This window comes from Tupaia chinensis, unplaced genomic scaffold (genome assembly GCF_000334495.1).
Source record: "Tupaia chinensis unplaced genomic scaffold, TupChi_1.0 Scaffold000165_2, whole genome shotgun sequence".
Taxonomy (NCBI): Eukaryota; Metazoa; Chordata; class Mammalia; order Scandentia; family Tupaiidae; genus Tupaia; species Tupaia belangeri.
This window is the reverse complement of record NW_006159640.1, coordinates 2,446,031-2,464,176: the sequence shown is the minus strand read 5'-3', so window position 1 is coordinate 2,464,176 and position 18,146 is coordinate 2,446,031. Positions and strand designations below refer to the sequence as shown.

Here is an 18,146-nt window from a genome sequence, read left to right as displayed (position 1 = left end):
AAAAAAAAAAAAAAAAAAAAAAAAAAAAAAGATTTGTAGGACCAGCAGGTGGCATGGATGTTAAGGCACTGGATCCCACATGGCCGCCTGCACAGTTTGAGTCCTGGACCTGGCAGCCTGAAAATCACACCAGGCATGCATGTGTGCATGTCCAAAATTCCAAGAGGAGACAGGAGTAGAAGGGATTACAGTGTGGCCATCCACCCTGGGGGCTGATTTCTCACTCTCCCTCTCTTTCTGTCTCTCTCCGGTGAGTGTATGTGCCTTAAAGCAAAAACTGGAAGAAAAAAAGAAAAAGATCTGTAAATCAGTAATGAAGAGATTAAAGTTTTAGTCCCAGCTGTGTCATTAATTAGTGCCCTGAAGTAAGCTCTTTCTTTTCTCTTTTTCTTCTTTTCTTTCATGTTCTGAGCATATACAGTCCTAGGGGGTAGGTCTGAACACTGACCTAGAAGAGATGTGGGACTTATTTTCATGGAGCTCATATTCTAGCTGGGCCAACAAAACTAAGTAAGCCACATTCATAAGATAATTTAAATTGTGCTCAGTCTCACAAAAGCTCCTATAAAAATGAAAAAAAAAATAAAAGGGAGCCTTCCCTACTCAGGGTGGTGGTCATAAAAGACCTCTCTAAAGATGTCTTTTTTGCACTCCTCACTGAAACATGGTCATGCTGCAATCCCATTTGCTCCACTTCTCTATCCCACAGGACCTTGGGCACTTGCACACGTGAGCCCACAATGTTTTTCAAGTTGGTGTGGCCAAGACTCGAACTGAAGTCGACTTTCTCTCTCCACACAGCACTTAACCTCTGTGCTAAGAGAGCAGCCCCTGAAGAGGAAGTCTTTAAGCTAGAAGCTAAAGGATGAAACAGCCTTAGCTATTTAAGAACAGACCAAGCAGTGAGACTGAAATTGCAAAGGTTCTGTTTGGGGAAAGCAGAGAAGAGTCGACTGGGTTTGAAAAGCCAGAGGAAAAGAAAAGGAAAGAGGAAACGAAAACCCTTCTAGTTGGGCCATGGTAAGCCAGAAGACAGCAGTATAGATGAGCTGGAGCAAGGCAAAGGCCAGATCAAATAAAAACTGGAGACTGCAACAACAGTGTTCACAGCAAGAATGTGTGTGTGTGTGTGTGTGTGTGTATGTATTTATTTATTTATTTCGGCCATAGGGTACATGTGTGTTTGTTGGAGAGAGACAGAGAGAAAGAGAAAGTGAGAAATCACCCCCCTGGGGGATGGAATGGCCACACCGCAATCCCTTCTCCACTCTCCACTCTGCTCTCAGGATTTTGGACATGTACAAACAGTCCTCAGCATGATTTTCAAGTTGGCAGGTCCGACATTCGAACCGTGGTTGGCCATGTGGGAGTCCAGCATTTTAGCTGCCGAACCACCTGCTGGTCCCTGTGTTCTGTGTTTTAAGAAGATCAGTCCTGAGGTTCTGTATAGAATGGAATGAATGAGTGGATGGGAGAGCAAGGAGTCGTTGGACACAACCAGCTAGGAGACCAGAGCAGTGAGTAGAGAGGATGTTGCTGTGTGCGGAGCAGGATGGAAGCAGGAGAGAGGGAGAGAGGTCACCTGGAGGCACACCTGAGGCTGACGAAAGGACTCGCTATGGTTTGCATGTGGAGAGTAAGAAAAAGGGGTGAACAGACTGACTCCTTTGTTTTTGACTTGTGGATCTAGAAAGATGGCAATGCTATTTATTGAGAAGAAGCAAGAAGCCTTGGAAGAATAAGTTTTATGTTAGTCACGCCAAGTTTCAGAACCCTGTGGCAACCAAGAGGAGACAGCTGACTCCTTGAGTCTGCTGGACTCAGAGAAGAGTTTGCATCACAGATTTAAAAAAAAAAAAATTAGAGGGCCATCGGCATAAAGATGACATTACGATCCTTAAGGATGGAAAATATTTCTTAGGGAAAGCTTAGTAAATAAAGGACCCATGCTGGGTAAGGGTGAAGAAGTCAACAAAAGAAAGGGAATAGGAAAAAAAACCCAAGACACTCCACTGTCCTAAAGGCCAAGGAAGAAACAGTGTCAAGGAGGGAGGAACTATGTTCAAAGTTGTTGGTGGGGTCAAGAACAACTCCTTCTGATGTGGAATGGAGGGTATTGGTGCCCTAACAAGAGGGATTTCAGTGCCCGGTGGCAAAAGATGGTAGAATAGAATGCCCTGAAGAGTTCATGGGGATTTCAGTCTAGTTCCCCTAAATAGCTCTCCAACTGAACTGAAAATAACTAACACCACTGAATGAAAACATGTTTTAAGATCTTTTAAAACATACAGCTGAATGGGCAGCAAAAAAAAAAAAAAAAAAAAAAATGTAGAAGTTTAAAACAAAGAGAAAGCAAGAATCCTGTGAGGCAAGCAGTGTCTGAAGACAGCTTTTGCCCCTCGGGCTTCTGTGGAGACCCAGTGACCTCAAGCTTTTTCTTTCCTAAGAAGTGACAGAAAGCCAGAGTGACTCAGATGAGACCACAATGCAAAGCAGGAACCTAAAGGGGATACACACGTCCTCAGTGTAGGATGGACTGAAATGCATCTACCTACAGGAAGGGGAAATAAGAAAGCCAGCCTATGTGGACTCTGGTATTGGGTGGAAGAGAGAAAAATATGCGCTATGACCCTGCAACCACAGAATTTCCTCATATTCACATTGGCTTTGCTGCTCAAATTCCCACTAACTTTGTGGTCTGACAAATCTTAAGCTGAGAATTTATTCTATTGTGATCCCAGGTCATAATGCTCCTAGGCACCTGGAAAAAGTAAATGCAAATTCTCTTTGGAGAAAAGAACTTTCAAGTCAGGTCTCAAAAAATCCCTTAGATAAAATTCAAAGAAATATAAGTTCACAGAAAAACAAACAAACAAATAAACAGACATATTTATCTACACACAGAAAACCAGTGAGTAAAGCCAGCAGAATCAAACCTATCAATTTCAGGTACAGAATATAAATTAGGCATTAAACAAACTGGGGATTGAAAGTATGAGTCAAGAACATGAGACAATAAAAAAATGACTAAACGGAGTCAAAAAGAACAAAACAGAATTTATAGACATGAAAAATAAAGTAAATAAAATTAAAGATTTAACATATGGATTCAATAGCAAATTAGATTAGTAGAAAAAAATAATGAACTGAATTATAGATCTGGAAAAAAAATTGTCACAGATGCAGCACAAGGAAACAAAAAGATGGAAAATCTGCAAGCTTTAAAGGACATGTAGGATAGAGACAGTCAGTCCACCGTATGTCCAGTCACAGTTCCCAAAGAGACTGGAGGAGAAGAGGTGACACTTAGGAAGGTAATGGTTGAGGGACCAGCAGATGGTGTAGTGGTTGCGTTGCTGGGACTCCCATGTGGTAGACAGTGGTTTGAGTCCCGGACCTGGTGACTTGAAACTCATGCAGGCATATGTGTGTGTACATGCTAAGATCCCAAAAGGAGAATGGAGGAGAAGGGATTACAGCATGGCCACCCCTCTGGGGGGTGATTTCTCACATTCTGTCTCTCTGTCTCTGTCTCTCCAGCAAGCACAAATGCCTTATAGCAAAAAAATCTCTCTTAAAAAAAAAAAAAACGATAATGGTTGAGAAATTTCCAGAATTGATACAAGATACTAATCCTTAGACTTGGAAGCCCAAAAAGTCGAAAGCAAAATAAATGATAAGACGACCTCGGTTAATCACATAGAAGTCAAAATGATAAACATCAAAGAGAAAGACAAGATCTCAAAATACAGCCATGAAAGAAAGACATACTTTTTAACAAAGGAACCACAGGCAGACCAACAGCCAACTTTTTAATAGCAATAATCAAGGCCAGAAAACAGTGAAATGGAATCCGTAATATTCTGACAAAAACCAAGACTCACTCCAGAATTCAACACTCAGTATAAACTTTCTTCAAAAAATGGAAAATAGAGTTAAGTTTAGACCATCAAAAATAAAGACTGAACCACCAAGGAACACTTACTAAAGGAGACTTTATAGAATACACTCTCTACTTTATGAAGTCAAAAGAAGACGATTAAAGACAATGCCTAATAAAGAGATAGTAAGTCAGGTGGGAAGTGATCACATGAAACATTCTAAGAAATTTATGTACTGCTCAGGGGCAATAAAGATACTGATGAAATTTAAGTTTTGGTTAGTTAATAAATTAAAATTTTAAGGCAACCACAAGAATAACTCAGGGAAGTATGTAACCTATCTGTCTCAGTTTCTCTTTATCAAATAGGGATAAAAACAGTACTCAACTTGCAGAGTTATAGAGATTAAATTCCAAAGCACATACTCACTGCCTTGCCGGAAGGCTCTTACCTCCTCCCTGGGAGGCTGCCTGACCTGCCAAGGTGCCTGTGACTACTTTCTCCTGAGTCCTCTGTACAGCAGATATTGTTATAATTGTTTCTGCTGTTTATTATGCTGTAATTTTTTTCATATTTCTTCCACTATACTATAACCTAGAAAATATAACTTATCACTCTTTATATTAGAGACAAAGGCTGTTTATTTGTATTTATATCTTCAAAACTGAGAATAATGTCAGACTCATAGTAAATGTTAAACAAATGACTATTGAACTAACTTCTGCTTCAGTTTAAGCAAAGAAAAGATTTTTTTTGTCAACTAAACTTGACTTCTTTCAACCACTGCTCCCGAACCAAACAGTATTGCTTCTGAGCCTGAAAAAGCAAAAGTTTTATTTTATTTAATTTTTGAAAAATTATTTAATTTTATTTATCTTTTTTTTTTAACTTTGCTGTAGGGCATGTGAGCTTACGAGAGAGAGACACACACAGAGAGAGAGGGAAAGTGAGAAAGCAAGCCGCCAGGTCTGGGACTCAAACCACAGTTGGTCATGTGGGAGTCCAGTGCCATAACCACCACACCACCTGCTAGCCCCTAGCCCCAAAGCGAAAGTTTTAATGCTTATGGAGTTTCAAAGAAAATGATAAATGAGATTAACTAACAGATGATCTTTTTTAGGTATAACTAGTCATTCCAAATCACTTCAAATGCTCTAATCTCTCAAATATCTTTAAAAACCTAGAACATCAGTTAAGCTGGGGTTCTGACAATACAATATACAACATACTGAAGCCAAAGTAATTTTTCATATCACTAAATGTAATTTCAAATCTATAAAATTCTTCATAATATTTAAAGTTAACCTCATGAAGGCAAAAGGACTGGGAAAAATATGCAATATCTAAAAAATATTTTAAGCAATTTTATGAACCACATAAAATACTCATCATTTTTCAGATTGCTTTAATCCTTCCATGTAGCTGGCCATTTTAATAAAAAAATGTTTTCAATACATTTCTCTATAAAAAAGATGAGACAAAACTATGTTTACCTTTTGGAAAGTAGATACAGGAGAAATAGCAAACATATTTCCCTCTCCAAACACTTCTGCCCAATTCCTCTGAGACACTTTCATTCTGTTTTTAAAATGGTATTCATTATCAGGATTGAAAGCCTAGATTCAAAGAGAACAGAAAAACATTATTATCTATTTCTATAGCAACACATATTAGCATTAGAAAAGAAGATAAAAATATAGCTGTGGACTCCTTCATTAATGGAACCTTTCAGGAATACCAATGAAGCATGTGCCTTGGAGAGTGCAGAGGAGCAGAGGGCTAATGCAGTGTGCTCTCCCTCCACCCGCTCAATTCACAGAGGGGATGGGAGGAAGGGGAGGCGGGGACAGGACGAGAGAGGTCAGACTCAAGACAAGGTGATGCCAATGCTGCAGCTATGCTAGGGCTGCCATGGGTAAGCTGGGCAGTTGAGCCCGTGGAGACACAAGGAAAAAATGTGAGTGCCTGTTCTTCAGGCAGCCACTGTTACCTGTTGGGGAACAAGGCCAGAAACTAAACTACGTGAATTCCACCTATGACAGTATTTAGGATGCAAATAATCAGGGTCAGAGAAGGGAAAGCTAAGAATCATTCTACAAGCTGAAAAAGCTACTAAAATTAGAAAGGTACATCTTTCAAACTGAAACACAAGATGTTTGCTCTGCTTTTAAACTATAAAGCAAGAAGCCTAATAGCTAAGTTAATATCTTAAATGATAAAATCATTATCACTCATTATCAGTAACAAGTCAGAGACTAGCAAGTATTAAAAAAAAAATCAAAACACAAAGTACTTCACTTCAGAGGTACCATACCATTGTGAGCACGCCCAGGAGACCAATGGGAATCGGATCTTGCTTTATTCTCTCTGCAACCAGTTCTATTAAGAGCATCAACATATTGTAGATTCCTTCATGAATTTCAGTACCCCACTTGTGGACAGCACTTGACGTCAGGAGCTACAAAGACATAATGGATCCGCTAGAGTCTAACTTCAAAAAAGGAAATAAAGCTGCAGTTTATCAGGTCAAACTCAATCACAAGATTATGCCCAAAATACCTTTTTTTTTTTTTTTAAGAGAGACTGTTGCAATAGGGCATGAGCACACACTAGAGAGAGAGAAAGTAAGAAATTGCCTCCCAAGAAGGACAGCCATGCTGCAAACCCTCCTCCATTCTCTTTTCAGGATTTTGGGCATGCACACGCACATACCAGTGTGAGTCAAGCCACCGGATTCATGACTTGAACCATGGTCAACCACATGGGAGTCCAGTGACTTAATCATTATGCCATCTGCTGGTCCCAATACTTTTTTGTTTTAATACAGAGGACTTGCTTAAAAAACTCAAAGGTGCAATCCATCTACTTGCTCGTTTATTAGACAGTCAACACAGAATTTTAAACAAATTGAACTCCCTTGTTTAAAAATCATTTGTTTAAAAGGAAATTTTATTTGCACCCCTATTTTTCATTATTTCTGGGGGAGGTCAGTAGTGTGAAGCAAGTAAATGACTGAGATCCACTCCTTCTGTTACTGTTTTCTAGCTTTGAGGTCTCGGAAAAAATGTACCTGAGTTCTCAGAGGCCTAGTGCTCTCATCTCTAAAGAGGCATAATTTACCCACTCACACAGCTGTTACAAAGATCAAAAGATATAACAGACATGAAAGCATTTTACAGATGACATGAATACATTCTGATGGTTGGCTGTCAATATTAATATTTCTAGGACTAAGAAATGGATGCTGTATTTCATGGATTTTAACATACATGTTCTTTACATATTTTTTAACATTCCAGAAATAGGATGGCATCTCCCTGCCTATTGACCACAGTAGAATTTTGAATGTGAACAATTTTAGAAAATACCTTACAAATTTATTTTAATTATATTTTCCTTTTCGATTAAAAAAAACCAGTATTTTTTTATGTTTGAGAAAATCTAAAATAGATCTAAGTATTAACACTGGTAACACTTTACAGCTTTTCTCTTAAACATCAAATATAAATCAAGAGTCTATCTTATAGTCAGACAGCTTCTTAAATTTGTTTAAAGGAGAGAAATTGAATTCTCCCAATCCTCAGTCTTCTAATCCTAGGGGAAATCTAATTCTGGATAAACTGTCCAAATAGGAATTAAGAAGTCAAAGAATTTTACTTAAATTTGTATGGCAGTTTCATGTTTTTCTAAGATTTCTCTTCAGAGGGAAATAATTGTGCAATAAAAATTTCTTCTTGGTCACAATGAGAACCCCTTAAAAAGAGAAGTCTGAAAGAACCCAAACCTCAACGGCTGCAAAGAAAAACCTCCATTTAGATTTTCTAACTAGCAATTAGCTACACTATTTGCTCAAAAGAGCAAAATTTCTACCACCAATTTCATATAAACCAATGAATTACTCTTTTGCAAAATCTTTTGCCTCATTATATATTTCTTCTATACTTAAAAATTAAATAATACAACAAAATGAAGCAGAGATTAATATTTAGGAAGCTCCAGGTGATTGCAAAATAAAAATATATGTGGATTAAATAGCACTTCCTCTGGTACCATCTCATTTATTCATTTTTTGCTTTGAAATTGCAGTTCTATGTACCTTCTAAAAGAGCTGGGGAAAGATAGGCAGCCCCTTGTGGGTAAGATACACACAAAGTTTAAATATAACCATGTGCTATAGCTAAACCTGGATGAGTTACCCTGCCTGCACATATTCGTAAGCCAGATTGGCCTGAAGGTGGAAGGTGAAGAATGTACCAATGACAACAAAGCTCCTTTTGTGCACCTGACTCAAGTAATCACTTATTATTCACACCCCTACTTGCAAAAAATTTGAGGCAACTTGTAAGAAAAGCCTACTGAAGAGGGGAGAGGGCTGGTCATTGCATCCGGGAACACAGTTAATGGAAGAAGAACCAATTATATAAAATCCTACTGAGTTTTCTGGCAGCCAAGCCTAAAGGCATACAGAATTCTGTAGCTCTTCGAAGTTCATGGCATCGGGAAACACAGTTAATGGAAGAAGAACCAATTATATAAAATCCTACTGAGTTTTCTGGCAGCCAAGCCTAAAGGCATACAGAATTCTGTAGCTCTTCGATCTAATAAAAGAAAACATGCCTAATTGATGGGGAGGAGAGCCTTTAATAGCTCTAAACTTGAACAGAATGCAACATTTTCACATTAACAAAACTGAATAACATAATGGAAGGTTCATTTGTGCACACAGTTTTACAGAGAAACAACCAACAGTTTGACCATGTCATATATTATTGCTAACAGCTAAGGGGACAATACAAAACAGTTCAGAATTAAGAGTAATATATTGCAAATGTGCAATCTGGAGAACTTACTTGATATCTGGCTTTCTGGATTAGGAGATCCTTAGCCTAGAGAGCCTTTCCTTAGACTGCTAAGTCCTTTTCCATGACTCTGAATAAACTTATATTTTCACTCTCTGTAAGTTTATGCATATATATGTCATCATATGTTCCATTACAAAATTCTGCTATTTATGGGATGGATCTATGGCACAGCAGTAACGTGCTGCTCAAAAAACACAGGATGCCATGCAGTGACCAGAGTGCAAATTCCTGTCTGGTCAGCCAGAAACACGTGGGGCATGTGTACGAGTGTCCAACATCGAACATGGAGAACTGAAGGAAGGGGTCATGCAGCATGACCATGAAGGTCCTCATCTTTCTCCCTCTCTCCCGTTCATGTGTACACAATTTTATCATGAATAATGAAAAAAATTCCATTTTTCTACCAGAATTCTTTTTAAAGAATAATTATTTATTTAAATTTATTTATTATTTTTAATTCATCAGAGCGAGACAGAGAGGGAAAATGAGAAAGCAAGTCACTAGGTCCAGGACTCAGACCATAGTCTGCCATGTGAGAGTCCAGCACCCTAAACACCACATAATTCTTGAAAGAATTATTAATATTTAAAATTATCTGAGGGACCAGCAGTTGGTGTAATGGCTATGTTGCTGGACTCCCATGTAGTGGACCAGGGTTCGAGTCCTGGACCTGGTGGCTTAAACTCACACCGGGCGCATGTGCGTGCATATCCAAGATCCCGAGAGGAGAATAGAGGAGAAGGGATTGCGGTGTGGCTATCCACCCTCAGGGTTGATTTCTCACTTTCTGTCTCTCTGTCTCTGTCTTTTTGGCCAGCACACATGCCCTATAGCAAAAAACTCTCAAAAAAAAAAAAAATATTTTCCTTTTCGATTAAAAAAAACCAGTATTTTTTTATGTTTGAGAAAATCTAAAATAGATCTAAGTATTAACACTGGTAACACTTTACAGCTTTTCTCTTAAACATCAAATATAAATCAAGAGTCTATCTTATAGTCAGACAGCTTCTTAAATTTGTTTAAAGGAGAGAAATTGAATTCTCCCAATCCTCAGTCTTCTAATCCTAGGGGAAATCTAATTCTGGATAAACTGTCCAAATAGGAATTAAGAAGTCAAAGAATTTTACTTAAATTTGTATGGCAGTTTCATGTTTTTCTAAGATTTCTCTTCAGAGGGAAATAATTGTGCAATAAAAATTTCTTCTTGGTCACAATGAGAACCCCTTAAAAAGAGAAGTCTGAAAGAACCCAAACCTCAACGGCTGCAAAGAAAAACCTCCATTTAGATTTTCTAACTAGCAATTAGCTACACTATTTGCTCAAAAGAGCAAAATTTCTACCACCAATTTCATATAAACCAATGAATTACTCTTTTGCAAAATCTTTTGCCTCATTATATATTTCTTCTATACTTAAAAATTAAATAATACAACAAAATGAAGCAGAGATTAATATTTAGGAAGCTCCAGGTGATTGCAAAATAAAAATATATGTGGATTAAATAGCACTTCCTCTGGTACCATCTCATTTATTCATTTTTTGCTTTGAAATTGCAGTTCTATGTACCTTCTAAAAGAGCTGGGGAAAGATAGGCAGCCCCTTGTGGGTAAGATACACACAAAGTTTAAATATAACCATGTGCTATAGCTAAACCTGGATGAGTTACCCTGCCTGCACATATTCGTAAGCCAGATTGGCCTGAAGGTGGAAGGTGAAGAATGTACCAATGACAACAAAGCTCCTTTTGTGCACCTGACTCAAGTAATCACTTATTATTCACACCCCTACTTGCAAAAAATTTGAGGCAACTTGTAAGAAAAGCCTACTGAAGAGGGGAGAGGGCTGGTCATTGCATCCGGGAACACAGTTAATGGAAGAAGAACCAATTATATAAAATCCTACTGAGTTTTCTGGCAGCCAAGCCTAAAGGCATACAGAATTCTGTAGCTCTTCGAATAAATAATAAAAGAAAACATGCCTAATTGATGGGGAGGAGAGCCTTTAATAGCTCTAAACTTGAACAGAATGCAACATTTTCACATTAACAAAACTGAATAACATAATGGAAGGTTCATTTGTGCACACAGTTTTACAGAGAAACAACCAACAGTTTGACCATGTCATATATTATTGCTAACAGCTAAGGGGACAATACAAAACAGTTCAGAATTAAGAGTAATATATTGCAAATGTGCAATCTGGAGAACTTACTTGATATCTGGCTTTCTGGATTAGGAGATCCTTAGCCTAGAGAGCCTTTCCTTAGACTGCTAAGTCCTTTTCCATGACTCTGAATAAACTTATATTTTCACTCTCTGTAAGTTTATGCATATATATGTCATCATATGTTCCATTACAAAATTCTGCTATTTATGGGATGGATCTATGGCACAGCAGTAACGTGCTGCTCAAAAAACACAGGATGCCATGCAGTGACCAGAGTGCAAATTCCTGTCTGGTCAGCCAGAAACACGTGGGGCATGTGTACGAGTGTCCAACATCGAACATGGAGAACTGAAGGAAGGGGTCATGCAGCATGACCATGAAGGTCCTCATCTTTCTCCCTCTCTCCCGTTCATGTGTACACAATTTTATCATGAATAATGAAAAAAATTCCATTTTTCTACCAGAATTCTTTTTAAAGAATAATTATTTATTTAAATTTATTTATTATTTTTAATTCATCAGAGCGAGACAGAGAGGGAAAATGAGAAAGCAAGTCACTAGGTCCAGGACTCAGACCATAGTCTGCCATGTGAGAGTCCAGCACCCTAAACACCACATAATTCTTGAAAGAATTATTAATATTTAAAATTATCTGAGGGACCAGCAGTTGGTGTAATGGCTATGTTGCTGGACTCCCATGTAGTGGACCAGGGTTCGAGTCCTGGACCTGGTGGCTTAAACTCACACCGGGCGCATGTGCGTGCATATCCAAGATCCCGAGAGGAGAATAGAGGAGAAGGGATTGCGGTGTGGCTATCCACCCTCAGGGTTGATTTCTCACTTTCTGTCTCTCTGTCTCTGTCTTTTTGGCCAGCACACATGCCCTATAGCAAAAAACTCTCAAAAAAAAAAAAAATTTGAAGCTACAAATCAGTAGATAAAGTCATTTAAAATGAAGATAAATCTTGGTTCCTTAATTTCTACATAAAGACAATTTAAAAAGATTTCTCCCCCTTTTCAAAGATAAAGCTATCTTTTTACTTTTTAGTTTCTTGCTATAGGGTGTGTGTGGGTGCCAGAGAGAGACAGAGAGAAAAAAGTCATCCCCCACAGGGCACTCACCACATCACAATCCCTCCTCCTCTCGGGATTTCAGGCACACAGGCATGCACACATGCTCAGTATGTTTTTCAAGCTGCTGGGTCCAGGACTCAAATGTTCAAATGGCCATGTGGGATCCAGCTACCTTAACCACTACACCACTAGCTTGTCCAAGGTGAAAATACTTGTTACTAAAATTAATTTTGATGTTTTTTAAAGACTCAAATCAAGGGAAACTCTTATCTACAAAAATATAGATAAGAATAATTGTTGGCAAACAAACATTTCATTTTTCTAGATTTGAAAATAAATACAAACTTTACCCATCTGTAGTTCTAGTAACTTACTTGGATATAGGACAAAAACAGATGTTGAAATTCAGAAGTACAAGACAGCATGGGATTTACTCATTCATTCAACAAAGATAACTGAGCTCCTGTGAGCTAGTCACGTGGTTATACGCTGGGGTAACAGCAGTGTCTGTGACAGACGCAGATCCTGCTCTTGAGAGGACTGAAGATTCATGTTCTGGAAAGCTGAGTCAGAGTACTTTTAGAAAAACGGCTCCTGTGATCTCCTCCTCATTGTTGAGAGGACCTGCTTTCTAAGGACGTGACCAGGGTAGGAGCAAGTACCTCTCTGGCTCTGCCCGTGTGCTGCCATCTGCATGCCACTTTGCCAGTCGGAACACCCAATCCAGCCACATTCACAGTAATATAAAATGTCTGCATCTGTTCTCAGTAAACAGTAAGTATAAAGTGGCTCATATTTTGATAAACAAATACTAAGTGTCATAGTCCTTATTTTACTAAGATGTCCAATTTCCTGGTAAAATTAAATCTTCAACTATTCCTTAGCAATTATACAGTAGGAAGTAGAAGTTATATTCAACTGAAGACATGTGCAAACAAATAGAAGCATGTAATTCATAAACCCCAAATTCAGAGCTACTTCTTTCATATTACTCATCAGTTGAACAAGATTGATATGTTTTACAATCAAAAACAAAAACGAAAGCCTTGTCTACCTTCCTCTCCACCAAAAATATCAGATCAGCATATCATTCTTACCTTTTTAAATGCTTCAGGCATACACCTATCCATAAATCTTTTACAATTCTCATCAGATTCAGAGAGGCCTAAGTAAAATAAATAAAAGGATACACCTTACTTAGATTTTTAGACGGTCTATAGAAATCATATTTATCATTCCAAATTCATACATATAAACTATTATAAAAATACTGACCCTTAAGGTATTATTAAAAGTAGAACATGTATATTCCAAGGAAAGAACAGTTTGAGAGACAATTACTGCATTAGTCTAAATAAATATTAATTAGAGCCCAACCTGTTGAACTTATGTTTCAGTGTCAGAGTAACTTCAATAATCTGACTAAAGAGCTAATAAAACACCACCAGCAACTACTTACTAGCAATTGCTGTTTTCCTAAACAGATCTACAAAAACAGAAATATTTTTAAAAAATGCCCAAATCACTCTTCTCGAAAACAAACTCTCTGTAATAAAAATACACATAATTGTTTCTGATTCAATTCATATGGTAAGAGATAAATATTTGCTAAGTGAATGAATGAAATCACTGTAAAATCATCCTTTGAAAGACACATTTCTTTCTTAAACTCAATAATGGATTTTTCTTATCACTGACAATACTTCTGACACACACACACACACACACACACATGTATAAATATATATATATATCCCCCTCGCTCCCCCCCAGATATGCTGCCTTGCACAGTACCTAGATCCTAACAGACACTCAGGAAATGCTGCTGTGGAGAAACGGTCATAAATGTACCATGGAGCCTATTAGAACTCAATCTAATCCTGGTTGAGACATTTCCTTTTGCTGTGTCTCACCTTTAATTGTGGCAGTAAACTGTACATTCTTAGTAAGAAAAAACACATACACAAAATAGTGTTCCTATTCATTTTATTTTCTATAACTAAATTCAATATGAAAATAAATTATTTTCTTTTATAGACTTACAGTGTAGAAGTTTCCTCATCCTGACACATATTCTTCTACCTAGTGATAGTTTCTTATTCTATAAGTTTAATATTTGTAAAGCACTGAACACAGTGCCAGGCACTTAATAAACACAAGTTTGTTACATAAACATATAAATATTATTTTCTTCCCATTAAAAAATAAAAGTCACTGAATTGAGCCTTAATTTAAATTGCTCCAAGCTTTGTGGAAAAATCAATTTCGATTTCTATAAAGCTTTTCAATTATATTTTAAATAACATTATACTCTATTCAAGCTAGAAGAAAACAGTTGATTGAATTCGAAGCTTTCATTCCACAGGGGATAAACAAAGACCAAGAGAATAAATGGTCTGCCTGAGATCACAGAGACAGGCATTGACAGGATCTAAGATTAAACTTAGGCCTCCGTGAGAAAAATGTCCTCATGTGATCTGAGGTTGGAAAACTTACCAAGCCTTGCTAGGTAGGTAGAAGCCAACAGGCATTTGCCTAATGATTCTTCTCGCTTGTAAGGGATGGACCAATGATCAGTCAAAACACGGCTTTCCAGTTCGTACAAATTTGTTGTAGGGAATTCAATTCCTTCCCCCGAGCAGTTTCCATTTTCATCATTCTTCTGACAAAAAAGGATTAAGATAAAGCATAAGTAAACTAATTGGAGCCTACTCTAAAAACCTAGAACTTATTTTCTTTTTGGAATTAAAGTGCAAGTAGTTTATTTTGATACAAAATTTGCAATCCATGCAATTTTTTTTTAAATAACTTATTATTTTTTTTGTGGGGCACGATACGGTTTTTCACAAATCACAGATATAGACATAATCATTTTCTTGAATATTGAACACTATACTATGTTGTACATTATGCACATTTGATAACAGGTTTTATGGGGGCAGTATATCTTACATAGTCAACGTTTTTTACTCTGCTGCAGTCTACCATTCTATAACGCATTCTCCTTGTTTACATGCATCCTCATGTCTGTAATCATTTTCTCCTGAGACCAAATGATTTAATACCAATAATACTGTAGATTTCACCTGTTTCTCATAATAACATCTTTCACCAAGAATATCTCACACAGTCCCAAATTTTGTCATTCTGGTGTCCTTATTCCCTCTCTCAGAAGATGACTTTCATCTCTTTCTTCAAAAATGAACTCTCAATTTCTCCTTATAAAATATCAATCCTACATTCTTCTACAGCCACCTGTCCTTACTCCCTTTTTTCAGTGAAGGGATAAATGTCTTCAAAGAGATATTTATATTTGTTGTCTCTGTCTGCTCACTTCTGACACCACCCTAATCTGGATTCCACAGGCCCTACTCCCTCAAAGTGCCAATTGTTAAGACCACCACCGAATTTCAGCAAATCCAGTGCCCATGCTGCGGTCCTTATCTTACTTCTCAGGAGTATCTGACCTGCCCACTCCTTCTTAAAATGCTAGAGACAGACAGAGACAAGCAGCCCCAACAAGGTGCCCAGGCCCCGATCCACCTCGTCCCAGCTGGCTCAGACTACAGGCACGTGTTCATACCTGGCCCTCTTTGGGAGGTCGTGGCGTGCAAACCCAGCATCTTTCCCTTGCGGGTCCAGTTGCATTACCACTGCTCTACTACCTGGCCCTCAGAAGGCTACTTTTTTCTGGATAAAGGGTTAATGTATTAGGAAGTTATAATAATTACAAACACACACATCTAACAGAGAGATCCAAAATATGGGAAGTAAATATTGACGGAACTGAAGAGAGAAATGTATAATGGAGACTTGGAGACTTTAATGTTTCACTTTCAAAAACAGAACCAGGAAAAAGATCAACAACAACAAAGTGAAAAACTCGAACAATACTATCCACCAACTACATTCGAAACATTTATGAACGCTCTATCCAAATACAGTGGAACAGAGAGTCTCAAGTGCACATGGAACATTCTCCAAGATAGAGCATATGCTAGACTGTAAAATAATCCTCAACAAATTTGAAAGGATTGAAATCACAGAAAGTATGCTCTCAGACTACATAATAGAATGTAGACATCAATAGCAGGAGGAGATATGAAAAATTCAAAAATGAGTGAAAATGAACACATTCTGAAATCACTGACAGGTCAAAGAAGATACAACAAGAAAGTTAGAAAAGGCTTTGAGATTAATGAGAATGAAAATAGAACAAGGCCTAGCCTCTGTGGCACAGTCAGTACTAGACTGCTGGAAGCAGGAAGTCACACAGCAACCATGGTTCAAGGCCCTGGCTTGGTTGGCCTAAAAAGTTGATTCCATATGTGTATTCCCCAGGACCCTGGCGGGCTGGAGGACTGGAAGGGGACTAAAACATGACCAATATTCTTGGAGGGTGTTTCTCTCCCTCTCTCTCTGTCTCTCATGTGTGTGCATTCACTCTGTCATAAATAAAATACACAGCAATATATCATAACAGAACTCACGCAGTGAAGACAGTGACTAGAGAGAAAATTTTAGCTGTAAATGCCTATATTTAAAAAGATCTCAAGTCAATAATCTAATGTCCTACTTTAGGAAACTACAAAAAGAAGAGCAAATTAAACACAATGCAAGCAGAAGGAAGGAAATAATAAAGATTGAAGTGCCAATAAATGAAGGGAAAAATAATAGAGACAATAACTGAAACCAAAAGTTGGTTCTTTGAAAATAACAATATTGACAAATATTTATTTATTTTATTTTTAGGTTTGTGATAACTGGAGAGAAAGAGAAGGTGAAAAAGCACCCCCTAGTGGATGGCCATGCCACAGTTCCAACTCCTCCTCTTGGGATTTTTGGGCACACACACATGCCCAGAATGATTTTCAAGCTACAGGATCTGGTACTTGAACCACATACTTGGCCACATGGATCCAGCCCACCTTAACCACCATGCCTCTGGCCAACCCCAAAATGGACATATCTTTAGCTAGACTAAGAGAAAAACAGACTCAAATTTGATAATAATCAGAGATGAAAAGGGAAATACCATCATTGAGTTTAGAGAAATAGAAATGATTATATACTATAAATGATTAAATGTTAGAAAACTAGATAAACTAGGTGAAAAGGACGAATTCCTAGAAAAACATAAACCATCTAAACTGATCCAAAAAGAAATGGAAAATCTGAAGTTATATCAAGTAAAGAGAACAATTTGTAATAGAAAATTTCCCACAAAAACCAAAACAAACAAAAAAACAACCAGGACCAGATGGCACTACTGGTGAATTCTATCAACTATTTAAAGAATTAACATCAATCCTTTAATATCTTCCAAAAATAGATAAGGAAAAAATATTTCTCAACTTGCTTTATCAGTATTACCCTGATGTTAAGGGCAGACAAAGACATTTCATATCTATTAGGATGGCCTTACCAAAAATACAGAAAATAAGTGTTGACAAGTGGGTAAAGTAGAATCTCATACACTGTTGATGGGAGTATAAAACTGTGTGGATAATAGTGTGGTAGTTCATTAAAAAAATCAAAAAGATGTACCATATAATTCAACAATTCCCCTTCTGGATATAATGGGTCATCAGAAAAGTTGTGATGCATTTTTGAATTAAAAAAACAGAAAAACACGTCATGTCTTCTCGATGACTTGATATAGCCAAAAGGGCAAAAAGAAAGAAGGGATTTGAAGAGATAGTTGTACATTTGTGTTCACAGCAATATCATTCACAATAGTGAAAAGGTAGAGGCAATCTAAGTATCTACTGACAGATAAACAAAGTGGTATACACACAGAATGGAATATTACTCAGCCTTAAAAAATCTGATCTATGCTACAATATAGATGAACTTCAAAGATATGCTGCGTAGAAAAATAAGCAAACCACAAAAAGACAAATACGTGATTCCATTTATATAAGGCACCTAGAATAGTCAAACTCATAGACAGAAAGAGTGGTGGCTGTCAAAGTTGGAGGGGAGGTAGAAATGGGAAGTTAGTTTTTAACGAGTGCTATTTCAGCTGAGAAGGATGAGGAAGTTTGGGAGATGTGCAGTGGTGATGGCTGCACAACCATGTGAATGTACTCAACGCTATATAACTGCACTCTTTTTTGCCCATTTTAAATGGAAAATGTTAGAGACCAGCAGATGGTGTAAT

The 18,146-nt window shown here is 37.5% G+C and overlaps 1 protein-coding gene across 2 annotated transcripts in view; it reads right to left on the bottom strand.

Moving 5' to 3' along the window:
• The window catches only part of USP24 (ubiquitin specific peptidase 24), a gene marked incomplete at its 5' end in the record, with an annotated part of 162,154 nt that overhangs the window by 119,448 nt on the left and 24,560 nt on the right, over nucleotides 1–18,146 (bottom strand). For both annotated transcript variants that reach the window (XM_014586891.1, XM_027770887.1), the window contains 4 exon segments: nucleotides 5,375–5,497; nucleotides 6,196–6,339; nucleotides 13,081–13,148; nucleotides 14,480–14,645. In XM_014586891.1, coding sequence (XP_014442377.1) covers nucleotides 5,375–5,497; nucleotides 6,196–6,339; nucleotides 13,081–13,148; nucleotides 14,480–14,645 — 501 coding nt within the window.